Below are 15,025 nucleotides of genomic sequence, written 5' to 3' on the forward strand. Positions count from 1 at the left end.
GACAAACACTTGGCATGCATAGCCAAGTGAACTCGTATGCCTCTTGTTTATCACCAAGCTAGAATCCTAAATCAAAAGCTCAACCTCTGAATTCGATTTCTAGTTCACAAAGGCATCAACATAGAAGACAAGCATGCAACAGAGGCATCAACATCAAGCATTCAAGCATAGAAGACAAGCATGCAACAAAGGCATCAACATCAACTCATGAACATGCTTCAGAAAAATGGAGGCAGAAAGCACTAGGATGGGTGGATGATTCTCAATTTTGGATATGTTATAAACAACATAATTTCGAGCAAATTTTGTGAAGCAAGTGCAATCATCCAAGCATCTTAAGTTAAAGACACATGCAAAACCAGAATCTGCAAAAACTCACCAGCCATGGATGAATGCAGAAGTTACAGACCAGCTTTGAGGTATCAGAAAAATTCTACAAATTCTACAAATTTTACAGGCCATAGTACTCGAGCAGATGAGAAACTTTCATCAAGGAAGTTTTCTGATCCGAGCTTCCGAAATATGACTTATGTACTGATGCACAATACCCACGGGTTTGGGTCCTGAAGAAGAAGAAGAAAGAAGAGAATGAGGGAAAACCAGAAGATAAATCATGGCAAGACAAGTCACGTGCTTCAGGCACATGCCCTATCCCATTTCAAACAAAACGTTTTTCAGCACCTGCTCTATTTCAAACATCCTTCCAGCACATGCCTTACTTCAAACATCCTTCCGGCACATGCCCTATTTAAAAGATTTTTCAGCACCTGCCCTGTTTCAAATATCCTTCTAGCACATGCCCTATTCCAAATACCCTCCCAGCACATGCTCTACTTCAAGCATTCTTCCAATATCTAGCCATCATGTCGCACACTATCACGTTCACTAAGGTTTTGTCTGCAAATTCAAGTGTTCTAGGGCTGGTGCTGTAAACTCAACACAAGCCAAAGCCAAGCAATACCAAGCATACATGCAAAAATCAAGCATACATGCCAATGCCAAGCATCCAAGCATACATGCCAATGCCAAGTATCCAAGCATACAAGTCAAAGCCAAGCATATATGTCAATGCCAAGCGTTAAGCCAGATACCAAGAATACATGCCAACATCAAGCGTGCAAATCAATACAACTCTTGCAAATCACAACCATGCAAAATCAAGTCTCTCTAGTCACTCAAGGAAATAAATCATGCAAGCTAAGTTATTTTGAGCTAATCCACCAAGCATTTTCTCCTATATCATGCCACAAAATAGGTCAACTCTTGGTAACTCTAGTAAGTAATCTCCAAAATTACAGTGTCTAGGAAAGTTCTTCAAGGCAACACCCTCGGTGTTTAAGAAGGATTGGGTTTTAAGCGGGACCATTGCGACCCCTCCAACCTTCCCGGAAAAAACTTGGCTGTAATTTCAGAGACACTTAACTGGTCATCCTTGAGTTGCTCCTAAACCCATGCCATGCCATGCCACTGCATTTTATTTTTGGGCTAGAAATTGATTATTTGGACCATTTCAACACACATTCATGGCCCCAATAATCAAGGGGGCTAATGTTGAGGCCCAAAAAATCCACGCTTCGGCCCAAATAAATTCTCAGCCCAATGCAATATCTTACCGAGAAGAAACCCAATTTGGGCACGCGAAAGTTCGCCATATGCACTTATACACATGCCACGCCAAGCAAATAAACAACATGCCATGCTACAAGCTTAAGTGGGCTCAAGCCACGCAAGATGCCCGGGGCTTGCTTGAGTGGGTTGTGGTATGGATGGTAATAGGTCGTCATGAGGCCCATTGATGGGACGAGAAATGGAGGTTCCGGGTTGCTTGGGAGCCTCGGAACCCAAGCCCATTTCTTAGGCCCAAATATATGGGTGAGCAAAAAGGGGGAAAATAACCCAACCAAAATGACCCAACCAAAATAACCCAATCAAAGAAAAAATTAGCCCAACCAAGAAGCCCATCATTCAACAAAAATAGCCCATTTACTTAGTGAACCTTGGCCCATACAATTGCCATAGATGAACCACAAGCTCCAGCACCTAGCTGGAATAGAAGCCACGAAAAGGAAGTTTGAAAGTTCATTGAATAAGGCTGCTGGGAAGTGCCAGCACGTAGGAATGGATCAAGTTCCAAGACAAAACACCAGAGAAACCAAGGGATGTTAACATGCAAGCTGCCAGGAAGAGAGACACTCTTTAAACCAACATACACATCCCAACTCCTTCCCTATCAAAACTGGTTATAGGAAAGAGTGAGAAAGAAAGGAAGAAAATGGCTGGAAGTAGAAATCTTCTCCTGAAGCAGCCGCAGGAAAGGAGGCCTTGAGCTCCAAAATCCCTGATTTTGTGCAAATAGATAGAGAAAAATCTCACTAAAACAGGAAAAGTCAAGAGAGGAAAGGAAAAGGGAAGGAAAACCTTGCTAAGATGGGGAAGAGACCATTAGGGTTTCTTGGGGAATGAGGGTTTCCCGCAGCTATAAAAGGAGGTCCCCTCCACCTAGCAAAAACCAACCCAGGCTGAGAGAGCAAGCTTCCTCTCTTACTAGCAAAAATCCAGTAGCCCTATTCACTCTTCTTCTTCGTTCTTCTCTGTTAACAGACTATTTTCAAAGTCTGTCAAGCTGCCGGAAGAAGTAATGCCCTTCCTTTAGCCCCTTTTAGCCAAGATCATCCTGCAAACCTTGTCTCCCTCATCTTAAACACTCCCATTTCTCCCTAGGAAGCCTTATTCTCCTCTTTGGTGCTCAACTCATGCTGACCTTGCTCCCATGCCACAATCTCCTCATGCTAAGCTAAAACTTTATCTGTAAGCAAGCATAAATCCCCTATAAGCAGCCATCATTTTCGTTGGTGAAGGTAACCAGAACACTTCCTAAGGCTTTACTGCCCTTTCGAAGTGCTTTTGGGGCTTAATTTTTGAACTCAGGCACAGGGGGCAATTCCAGTTATTTCCGCTTTACGGCAGCCCAGCCCATTTGCAGCTGCCGGAAGAAAAAGACCCCCACAGAAAGTAAATAAAATGGTTAGGTATTTATAGGGAAAAAATACATAATTTTTTGGTATTTTTTTAAAAAAATTTCAGAATTTTTTAGAATTTTTTTTGTAATTTTTAAGTCAAAAAAACGAGGACCGTCGGATTTCTGGAAAAAAACCATCGGAGCGTCCCTGTCGGTACACGTGGCACTTGTCCATTGGGTTCTATCAAGGCTGACGTCATCAATAACGTCAGCGCGCGGAAATCAAATTTTTTTACACGCGCCAACGGGAAAAAAAATTTGAGTTACCGTGCGCTGACGTCACAAAACTCGGGCTGAAGCCCAGGCGGAACTTGCCCTTGGGCCTGCCCGGGCTGGTGGGACCCAGCAGCTGCCCGGGCTAATTTTCTCGCGCTGGAGCGCTGTTGGGCTCGCCTAGGGGGCCTCTCCCCCGGTTTGAGTCTTGCGCTGTAGATGATCTAAGGAGTAGAGACTTTTTCTTCGTTTCTAATGTGGAAGTCAAGTTCATATATTTCATTCAAACTTCAACAGTAGTTGATATTATGAATCACGTTGTGACTTGGATTTAGGGCTTGGAGACTAAAATCCATTTTTGAAATACTAAGGACTCGATTAGGCTTGGAAATACAAATAATAAAAGTCAAACAGATCCTAACAAAGCAGAGGATCCGAACCCATACAAAATTGCACAACATTAAAAGTTTATAATTATTTAAATTTATGAAAACCTTTCCCCACCATTAGCCCAACCACAAAATCAATCCAATTACTTGTCCTACCCACACCACACATAACAAACCTTGATCCATGCCATCCAACCTTGGGCCTGAATGACTTTCCTCCAACTAATTCATCTTTTTCCCATGAGCCCAATTCCACACTTCCAAGCCAGATGAGATCATCTCTCCAGCCACGTCTAACTCTCCAGCTAACCATTCTTCTTTTTCTCCTATGGACCAACCTATTTCTCCAGCCGATTCTACTACATCATCATATGTTGCACTTACAAACCCAGAACAACCTGCACCTCTTCCACCTTCTACTACCCATCTTTCTACCAATCCACTTGTCAGAGTCTCTCAGCGTCCCAAACAAGCCCTTGTTTGGCAAAAAGATTATGTTCTTAATCACATACTAGTACCCAAACCCACCTTATCGTCTTCCTCACTGCTGATCCCTCACAAAGGTACTCATTATCTTCTCTATAATTTTATTTCATATCATCGTTACTCACCTTCACATGTCTCTTTTATTGCAACTGTCAGTAGTAGTGTGGAACCTTGGTTTACAAAGCTGCTGCAAATCTCAATTGGCAACAAGTTATATGTGCTCTAAACTTGAGGCCTTAACACCCAACAACACATGAACACTCACTACTTTGCTCCCCGGCAAACAACCCATTGGATTAGTATATACAAAATAAACTGTTTGAATTAATAAAATACAATACAGAGTAGGCCTTACAAGGATGTCCCTCAAATAAGTTTATTTGAGTACGATAATTAAAATTAATTAGGATTTGAATCCTGGGAAACATAATCTCTAAAATTGAGGATATAATTATTCAACGTTAAATTTTTAAAAAAAAAATAGCATTATGGATATGCTAGAAATTAGGAACTTTTATTATGAAAAAAAATGTAACATTAGTTCACAAAACATGAATGTGCATGTGGCATAGATTGTATTTTAGTGTGTAATATTAGGACAAATATTATCTTACATGACAACTTATTTTTAATTTAAGTTTCCGTTGGAAGGACATAAATAGTTGAGATAATTTCCCCTATTATTTTCAACCCTCTTTAGCAATTCTCAACTCCAGAGAATATATATATATATATAAGTGATGCAACTACACAATTTGCACCTTGTTTTTTAGTTAAAACTTTGTAGCCACCAATTACATCTTAAACAAACTTTGACACCAAAAAACGCTGAACAAATGAATAATATCCATTGAATACCAACTTATTCATCATCAAATCTGTGAATTTGACTTTAATTCAATCTCCTGTCTTTTGAAAGCAGCTTCTTCTCCTCAGCTGATCTCATACCCTCCATCTTCAACATCTCCAGCAAGAAATCACTCCACGTGTCAATGGGTCCCGGCAGGCACCAATGCACACAGTCATTATACAAAGTCACATTTTCATGTGGCCAGTGCCCAAATATACTAGGATGACCATCTGGCCTTAACAATGAGGCCTGTGTTGTGTCCAATAACCTATATTTCAAACCCTTTTTTCTCCCTTCTTTTTCAGCGTTCCTAAACTCCTCAATTTGGATCATGTAAAGCTCCAAATTGGCACCCTCCAATTGTGTCTCGTTGCTCCGAAACGGCGTCGTTCTCAAACAGTTACCTCCTTGGTTCCACAACCCGTTTTCAAAATGCGACGGCGCAAAAGTCCTAACATAGATTATGCCCTTATAATTTTGTAAGCTGTTTAAGGCCTTAAAAGCTGACCTAAAAGCCTTTCTATATCCATAGAAAATGCCTACATCAGGCACATTGTCTAGGAGGCAATAGTGGCACCCTGAAATCTTTTGATTTTCATAGTAAACCATCGAACGGAAGAACCAATGGCCTGCAGAAAGTATAATGTAGTCGAATTCCTCTACTTTGGTTGTCCATGCCTCATCAAATTCATCGAGGTAGAGCTCGAAAAGGCCCGTCTTTGTCGGTCCGTTCGTGTAGGTTGCTTCTTTGGATTTGATCAAATGTGGCGTCCAAAATGTTGCCATGGTGAAGTTGTAGGACATGTATTTCCAGCGTATGAATTTCTGAGTCGGATCTGGTGTGATTGAAACATCTATTGGATACTCCACCTGAAATTGAACACCAAAATCAAAATTTATTTAATTTGTACAGATTTGTGATTTGTGATTTAATTAAGTTTGTCTTGATTTCCAGACCAAGAACTTTATTTCTTAGAGAAGTGTAGGGTTAATCATTTTATGCCAGACCCATGTGAAAGATATTATACATGTAATGAACAAAGCACAAGGTTTCAGATAACTAATCTATATAATAATTGTTAGTTAAATAGTTAATAGACAAGAACACATGGAGAAGAAAGGGTTGGAGGGCTTCAGCAATTAGATCTGTTTGGACGACAGTTGTCTCGACAAGGATGTCTGTTATTCGATCGAATATATGTCAAGGGGCCCCCATGGACAAATTAGGTATTGCCCATCTTGGATTCTCTAAAGTCTTTTTGTTTTTTGTTTTTTATTTTTGTTTTCAATCTCGATGTTTTTCAATATAGAAAAGATGAGATTCGAATATGAGATAATGTAAATTTTGGTGTTAGCTTAATTTCTTAGATCCCAATTTCAGTGATTTATTTATATACTAATATAAATAATAGTCTAAATTATAGGGATTAGGGATTTCGCACATATACATACTATCAAGATATCATGAAAATTTAAATTTGAGACCACCAACCTGCAATTGAAAATCTATTTTCACTGAACTAGGATGAAATTTTAATTACATTATAAATAATGTGAAACAATATTGCAAGACATACTCATTGGCACAAAGGGGGGTGGCAAAGATTCCTATCATGCTAGCTAGCTGGCTGGACAAGATATTGTAATTAATAATAAAAAAGGGCGTACTGTTTTTACCTAATCCCCTTTATCCTTCAATTATAAAGGCTTAGGTCAACTAATCTTGTGAAGATCTGAAACTCATGCATATTAGGACAAAATTAGTTTGCTAAACGAGAAAATGACACATGTTTCGAGATCCAATCCACAATTTTAAAATTTTCGCTTTTAGTTTCCAGATTTTCAAGTCAATAATTAATTACCATGCCTGTTCATCGCAGGGGCCACATAAAGCTCTTTTATCACAACAAATACAGATTCTTCTGTGTGAGAAATATATAATTAGGTTTACACATCATTAGATCATACAACAAAATATATTATAAATTTATATTTCTGTAATGATATCGTGTTTGTAATCAAAGCATCCTGGTTATAAGTTAGCATTGTCATAAAAATTTGTTATGTTTCATCAATAATTACTATCGCTTTTTCTTTTTTTTTTTTTTAAAAAAAAAAAAGAAGAACAAAATTATAAGTAGAGGGTCCAATTAAAAACAAGTCATCATAACATGCAAGATTTTTGTTGGTTAATATTATGGTGACATTAAATAATAACTAGGAAAAAAATAGATGGTAGAGGATAATACGTACCCTAGAAAGGAGGCATATCAAGGACTGCATTTGATTTCTGCCCACAGAGTCTCCAACAAAGGCCAAGGACTTGCCTCTAAGCAATTCTAGGAACTGGGCCGGGTTAAAAATAGGAAGCTCACACCCATCTGGCTTCCACCTCCATTTCATGAACTCTGTGTCTGGTCTTCCATACTTCATGCAGTTTTGATGTTCGTGGATTGCCCAACATGTTTTGTTTGTGTAATAGGGAGCCTCTGGATTTGGAACCCATTCTCCAGTAAATATGTCACACTTTAAATTGCTAGTTACGGATGGCAAATCATCCTCCTCATGAACATGATCATTTAAATGATCTTGTGATGATGATGATGAAGAGGGCACAAATGGGTTTGAATTAACAGTTTCCGACACAAATAAGGAGTGGCTTATTGAAGGGTAATAGAGAGGGATGATTGTGAGAAGAAGTAGGGCAAACACTAGAAGCACCACTTTTTTTGGTGCCTTTTGTGGTGCTTGGCATATTTTCCCAAAGGGAAGTTCAATGTCGTGGTGCTTCATTCAGAGAGAGAGAGAGAGAGAGAGAGAGAGAGAGAGAGAGTTTTGATCTCTAAAGGCAATGGGAAATAATTAGAGAGTTAGATAGCTAGCTAGGCTGAAAGACATATGGGTGTGGAAAGTTTCAAAGATCACAAGGAGGGAGGGTGGTTAGTGATTATTATAAATAATTTTATTATATTATATGGTTTTGTGGTTGTGTTGCAATGTGCATGATGCTACCTCTCTAACCGATCTCTTCTATTATCTACTAGCTAGCCCCTATTTCATTTGAAGCATATGACCCTAGAACGTTTCAAGAGAATCATCGATATTTTTTTTTAAATAGAAGATTAAAAAAAAAAATTTTAATAAAAAAAATCTAAGGCTGCACCTTCACATCTTTGAGAATCGAGTGAAGGATTTAGTTGTAATTTAGTGGGATATACAAGCTATTCAACAAGTTAATTATTAGTTTCATGAATAATATATAAATCGGGATTTGACATTTTTAAAATTTTCCTAATTCCCAGTGAGACCAATGAGTGGTTTATTGAAAAGTTTGCTAATTATGCATGGGAAATTACTTCGCATCAACCATTTCATTATGTTATCTTTCTAATATTTTCTTAATTTCATTTTACGATCCCTAAGTTCAGAATTTACGTAAATGATCAACTTTCAATCTTATATATAATTTAAATAATGAACAATTATATGTGTTCATTCATTGAATTCGAGCAAAATAATTGAATTCAAGCAAAATAATTGATTGGTTATATGTTGATTGAGTGCTTACAAAAATACAGGAAAAGACACCTATAATATGTCACAACCTACACATTACATCAGTTGGTATTACATTAACATCATATACTCAATCCGACCTTGCCCTCTATTTATTTTTATAAATGCAGCTATAAATTAATTTATGATATATGTGTGGCATTGGTGTGCTTAAGCTGAAAAATTAGGTTGGCTTCTAATCATAACCACCGTGATATCATTTTCTGCAGACTTCATTGTATGCTGGCTCCACCACTTAAACTCAGATTATTGATCCTTTTTTAATTATATATTTATATAATTTATTAGGTCTTTATTTGTGTTTTCTCATCATCATTCATCATCATAATTCATACAAATGTATCCTTCTTCTAATTTAATATGTTCCCCTTTTTTTCTTAATTTATTTTAAGTGGTTGTTACATATCTGCCATCATGAATGTTGACTGAGTATGATTGGCTAACTATATGATTGTTGTATGTGCTTCAAGACATTGAAACTTATTGGTGTCACATATATTTTCTTCTTGATTTGGCCTAAGTTCAACGGTTATTTAGAAACAAGTTAAGCCCACTAGAACTATTGCGCAGAAACCCAACTAATTAGTTTCAAGAGGCCAAAGATGGATTTCTATATATTGCTTACTAGTTGTAGGCTTGTAGCCACAACAACTTATTGATCAACTATGGCGATGAGACTACAAAAAGGTGGGTAAGTGATTGGTTGAGCTAAAAAGGCTTTTCCCCCCAGAAATTCTTGTTTGTCACGGTCACGGTCATGGTTGTGGGAGCAAATAAATCCGACGTCCAATTAGAAGACGTCATATAAAAAAAAAGCTAATTCTAAAAATATATTATTTAAATCAATAAATCAGGTTTAATAATATATTTAATAGGGAAGCTACCTATTTAAGTTGAGGGAATTCCCTCAATCAAATTATTCCTAACTTCGAAAAATTCCTAAAATTACTCTCTCTCTCTCTCTCCAGCCGAAATCCTCCCTATATCTTTCTTTTGCTGGTGCTGTCGTTGCCCTGCTTGGACCGATTTTGGAGCAGGTGTAGCTACACCCACCTTTGTCGCCACACCCTTTAAATGTTGCACTTATTCACGCCTCTGGAAAAACCCTAGGTCATCATTAACTTGGCTCCACACAATTCTCTCATGCCTGCCCAAACAGCCAAGCAGATCTTAATCGTAAGGTTGCATGAGCCAACTAGGCGAGTTGAGCACCAAAGCAACTTGGTTGATCGACTACTTAGGCAGATCGACTTGGTTCGAGACTTTGAACCAAGGTTTGATGGTGAAGAGAGAATGATAATGAGTGCACCAGCAGAAAGCTCGAAAATCCCAAGGAGACTGAGTAAGGACCAGCAGGCAATAAGGAAGGCAAGAACGAGATGCTCAACATGCTGGAATGTCACGAGCATCCGTGAGCCGCGACCAAAGCAAGATGAGCCTCTGTTCGAGATTAGGCCCACAAACTAACGTGCACTCAAGACTGGGGTTACAATATGATGTCCACACCCGCTTGGGCCCATAAAGAAGCATTCGTTCGAGACTAAGCCCATAGGCAAACCAACCTCATAGTCCTCTACATAAAGAGCGTGAAGGAAGACACTTACTTGCCCGAATCAGAAGAGTACATTCCAGGTCACATGTTGCAGAGAATCCTTCTCAAGCTTAATATACCAATGCACAGTGTCGGCAAGCCAGCCGGAGAGAACAACCCCCTTCAGTTGATGATGAGGTTGATTAGCGACACCGACACTACGTACGATGTCAGCAAGAGCCACAAGCCTTGCGAGTAGAAGATGTCGACAAGCTCGTGAATAATCAACTCTAAGGCCTAAGGGTCGAAGAATATTTGTTGGATGCCCTGCACAAGAAAGTAGACTAAGTGAACTCCTCACCGTTCACCGACGAAATTGAGCAAGCAACCCCACCAAGGAGGTTTTCAATGCCTACCTTAACACCATTCAAAGGGGACTCCGACCCCGAAAGCCACCTCAAGCATTTCAGGAGTGTCATGATACTCTACAAAGGCAATGATGCACTGATATGCAAGGTGTTTGCCATGACCGTGCGGGGGAGCAGCCCAAGATTGGTTTCATACCTTAGCGCCCAAGTCTATCATCAGCTTCAGAGAGTTAGCCCTCACCTATAAAAAGGTGTATACTTCCTACCGGGTGATCAAGAAGCAAGTTGACCACCTCTTCAACTTGAAGAAAAAGCACGATGAGTCTCTCTGAGATTACTCTCACCGTGAATCACTGCTTCTCTCCCTCTATCTCTCTCTTACTCTCACCACTGCTTCTCTCACTGACTCTCTCAACTATACCTCTCCCGACCCTCTCTCTCTTACTCTCACCTCTGCTTCTCTCACTGACTCTCTCAACTATACCTCTCCGACCCTCTCTCTATCTCTCTCTTTCTCTCTCTCTCTCTCAACTCTCACGGTCACTCTCCCTCTCACAGTGATAACATTTAGGTTATGGTTGTTAAATTTTAATTTTAATTGTTAGGTTTTTAAGATTTTGGATTTGGTTGTTAAATGTTTGGGATTTTTTTCTTATGCTATTTGAAAGAAAAGTTGCTTCTCTGCTTGAGATTCCACTCAAAACATCAGGGTGAGGTTCTCTGCTTCTCAAGGTCAAGAAGAGAAAAGAGAATGAGAAAGGGTTTGTTTTATTTATTAAAAAAAAGATGTTAATTTTTAGTTTTTAAATATTTTAAAAGATGTTACTTTTTTTTTTTTTTTATAACTTGGAGTCCCCAAAGACAAGAAAAATATTAGCCTACCCTAAATTCATGAGTCCTCCATTGATTATAACAACGTTAATAATGAGTTAGGGTTGATATACCATGATATTTTGAACTTTTGTTGTCCTTGGAATGAAACAAAAGTGTCCATTATAGAATATGAAATCCAAGAGGCATAAAGTACAGGAAAAAAGCTCTGGTTGTGTGACATTAATGTTTGAGATTTTATGAGGATTCACTCAACCTGCAATATGTGGGTTAGGGTTGATGATTGAGATGCATAAGAAACACAAGATATATAATTGAAGTTATTGACTATCTTATGACCTATATGATGACATCTGCCATTTGATATTAAATTTTCCGTGTAGGCAAGAAAAACTCTAATGAGTTTAACTCTAGTCCTTTTCAAAGGGAGATTTTCCAATTCTAGGAAAGTGGCTTATTTGGATGGGGAAAGATGGATATGCATGGCTAATATCCATGTGTGTGGGTGGCTGCATTTCTATCTCAAAATTTGAGGCTCACTTGTCACTGCATGTCCACTTCTAGGCTATATGTGCATGTATCATTCTCTCACTAAAGAAATAATTAAAGAAAATTCTTCCACCTCACACTTTTTGTCACCATCCCTTTGGCTAAGTGAGCAATCAGCTTGTTTCTCATTCTTTAAGGACGGACGCAAACCACTCCATTTTGTGTTGTTTGGCCAACAAAAGATGTTTCATATGAATTCTATTTTCCATTATTTATTTATTTATGGTAATTTCATCATTTCCATTAAAATGACTGCGAAAAGGGAAGGATTTGAGTAATTAACAGATTTCAAAGTGATTAAATGTATAAAATTATGGCTGCTTTTATGGCCTTATCTTGTCACCAATTATTGTTAATTCATGGAGCATATTATTAATTAGTAACTGACTAACAAATCCAATTTATATATATATATATATATATTTTTTTTTTTTCTTGAAAGATACAAATTTTCCCTTTTATGTTTTCTGGCATTTTCAAAATTATCATACATGTGATATTGCTCATAGATAAATACAGATAACTTTAATAGGAAAATGGTACCGCATGGGATGAAATGCAATGGCCCTTGTCAAGACTGAAAAGGACACAATAACAAAAATCTACAAATATGATTGTTTTCCTTCTATTTTTTTTCTTTCAAAAAAATAAAGAAATATGAGAAAAATGACCCTTGGATTTTACAGAGAATCAAGTCGTTCTTGTAAACACTAAAAACATATAATCCTAGCTCAAGCTACTTAAAAACCAACCAAATGTGGAGAAAGTCTTAAATTTCACGTTATAAGAAAGATAGACACATAAAATTATATAGAAACCTGCAGAGAGGAAGTGTTTGTCCAAAAAGTGGGCATTAAAGAGAAGTCAGAGGGGGTGGAGATCTATAAGGCTCATAAGTATCGCGTGGTAAGCCTTCCAAGTTCTTTAAACGCTTACATTGTGAGCTCCAACTCCTCCAACCGTTTTGATTCATTCATATTACCTCTCCAACTTTGTTCTTTCCGAACTCCCTTCATCTTCATGATCTCTCTCTCTCTCTCTCTCTCTCTCTCTCTCTCTCTCTCTCTCTCTCATATTAGCTAGATTTCAAGTTCACTCTCAAATCTCAACCTTTCAATCTCAAACTTTGTTTTGCTAAAAACACAGGTTATGTTACTTTCTCTGTCTCAAATCTCAGTTCCCTTTGGTGGGTTGTAGCCAGAATTTGGGTTTTGGTTTTCTTATTCATTGCTCAATCTGCAGGTGTGGTAGAGTTGAAATGATGATGCTGGGATTGGAGAGGTTGGTGTTGAATTTGAAATCCAAGTTGAGGTCTTTGAAGGTGAACAAGAAGCCTTATGACAAGATTGAAAAGAGTGAGAGCATGAGAGTTGAAATAAGGAGCAAGAAGGCCAGAAAGCTCATTGAAAAGACTTTGAAAGTAGCAGATTCTCCCAAGTCCAAAACCTTCGCTTTTTTATGATTGTATTTGTATATGTATATATATAAGTCACAAAACATCAAAAGCTAATGCTTTCTTTCTCCCCTCTCTTTTGGGTATGCTCCCTCATGCAATAGAATAAGGTGATTAAGGAGGGCCTTCCTCCCCTGTTTTGGATAATTTGCCTCCCTAACTTTGATTCTCTCTCTCTCTCTCTCTCTCTCACACACACACACACACACACACACACACACACACAAACAATCACTCATAGAATCATATTATTCATAACATTGTAATATCAAGAAAACAAGGTGTGAATTTTTCCAAGATTACAATCTTTGGAGAGAGGTTATTAATTTCCCTCCATGTTTTTGTTTTCCATATATGCATAAGCAGCTAAGCATCTAGATAGCTAGAATATGAATATGGCCCATGTTTATACCATAATTTAACGACCAATGACCGCCTAACACGTGGACGGAGTCAGCACCACTGCCCGCCCTTCGGCATGTACCCTACCGAATCCTATACATCTTGCTACTTTTGACCTGGGACACGTGTCATGCTCACGATCAGCCCCTGCAGTCCCACATCGGAAAAATGGATATAAGCACGCCTCCCAAGGCCTATATAAGGATAACCCTATTCCCAAAAAGGGGGACAGAATCACAAAACGGTACGCTACCGCTTGATCTGTAGTCTAATCTTTACTAAATTCGTACTTACTTAAGCATCGGAGAGCCTTCGGCCGGTACCACACCGGTACCCCAAGGTCTTACCGAACGTGTCCTTTTGCAGGACCTCGATCTTCCGAAGACTAACTCCCTTCCGAAGACATCATATCACTAAGTTGGGCGAGCCACGTGGATAAACCACTTTTTCGCATCAACAGTTTGGCGCCGTCTGTGGGAAACAAAAATAATTCACACTATTCCCTATACACATGGGGACCACTCCAGTACCCACTTTCCCATCGGAGGAAGGGGTGCCGTTCGGAAGGCAGGCTGGAGTTAGCCCAGCGCTACCCCCATGCACTCCCTTCGGGAACGCCCCCTCAACCCAAACAACCGCTGAAGCCGAGCTAATGGTCCAAATCGCGTCCCTGCGAAAGGACATGGCTAGGCTTCAGGAACACAACAACCTTCTGTCGTCCAAGGTGGACGAAACTCAGCAGCTGCTGTACCAGCAGCCCACGCAGAACATCCAGCCAACTCAATCTTCCGAGAGCTTACAAACCCCCCACAGGAGGAGGCACCGAAGGGCGGCAAGGGCAACGCCCGCGCCCTCCAAACAGCTGGTGGTGCCGACGCCGAGGGACCAACCGCACGTCCCGAAGAAGGTCTATACCGATTGCCGACACCGACTTAACGATCGGGAGGCAGAGAGACAGAGATCTCCGATCAAAGTAGACGCTCGGCTTAGGGAGTCCCGGCTGAACGCCCAAGGAAGTAAGTCGCCTATTCGGAGGATCAGGGGACTGGAAACCCCGGAAGAGTCGGCTTCCGAGTACATACATTCCAATACGCAGACTTCCACCTACCGTTCGGAAACACCACGATACTCGGGGGATAATTCCGTGAGCCCGCGGAGGCGCTCGGAAGATAATGGGGCCGAAGAAATTCCGAGCCGAGACCCTGTTGTCCGACTCCTCTTTCAGAAGGTCCAGAAAATGGAAAACGACAAGGCTCGCTCCCAGGAACCCGAGTGGGGAAAGCTTCGGCCCGGGCCGTTCACGAGACGCATCCGAAGCTCTCGGCAGGACAGGGAGGTACAGCCGCTGCGCATACCAT

The 15,025-nt window shown here is 39.7% G+C and overlaps 1 protein-coding gene and 1 long non-coding RNA gene across 2 annotated transcripts; one reads left to right on the forward strand and one right to left on the reverse strand.

Annotated features, from left to right (window-relative positions):
* Positions 1 to 4,854: 4,854 nt before the first annotated feature.
* Positions 4,855 to 7,883, reverse strand: LOC117621788 (protein trichome birefringence-like 19). Its single transcript, XM_034352336.1, has 2 exons — positions 7,211 to 7,883; positions 4,855 to 5,827 (listed from the first exon to the last, which is right to left on the reverse strand). The coding sequence occupies exons 1-2, from the start codon at positions 7,748 to 7,750 to the stop codon at positions 5,000 to 5,002; spliced, it is 1,368 nt and encodes a 455-aa protein (XP_034208227.1). The 5' UTR covers positions 7,751 to 7,883; the 3' UTR covers positions 4,855 to 4,999.
* A 4,636-nt stretch (positions 7,884 to 12,519) lies between these two features.
* Positions 12,520 to 13,412, forward strand: LOC117622629. The gene is made up of 2 exons (XR_004585011.1): positions 12,520 to 12,958; positions 13,055 to 13,412. It is a non-coding gene; the product is annotated as an uncharacterized LOC117622629 (long non-coding RNA).
* The last annotated feature ends 1,613 nt before the right edge of the window (positions 13,413 to 15,025 follow it).

Source organism: Prunus dulcis, chromosome 3 (genome assembly GCF_902201215.1).
Source record: "Prunus dulcis chromosome 3, ALMONDv2, whole genome shotgun sequence".
Classification (NCBI taxonomy): domain Eukaryota; kingdom Viridiplantae; phylum Streptophyta; class Magnoliopsida; order Rosales; family Rosaceae; genus Prunus; species Prunus dulcis.

Bases quoted from the DNA above. Each gene is read 5' to 3' on its own strand.
- LOC117621788 (XM_034352336.1), bottom strand. From the start codon at position 7,750: ATGAAGCACCACGACATTGAACTTCCCTTTGGGAAAATATGCCAAGCA. The intron at 5,828-7,210 runs GTACGTATTATC...GTTCAATTTCAG, and splicing joins TGATATGCCTCCTTTCTAGG to GTGGAGTATCCAATAGATGT.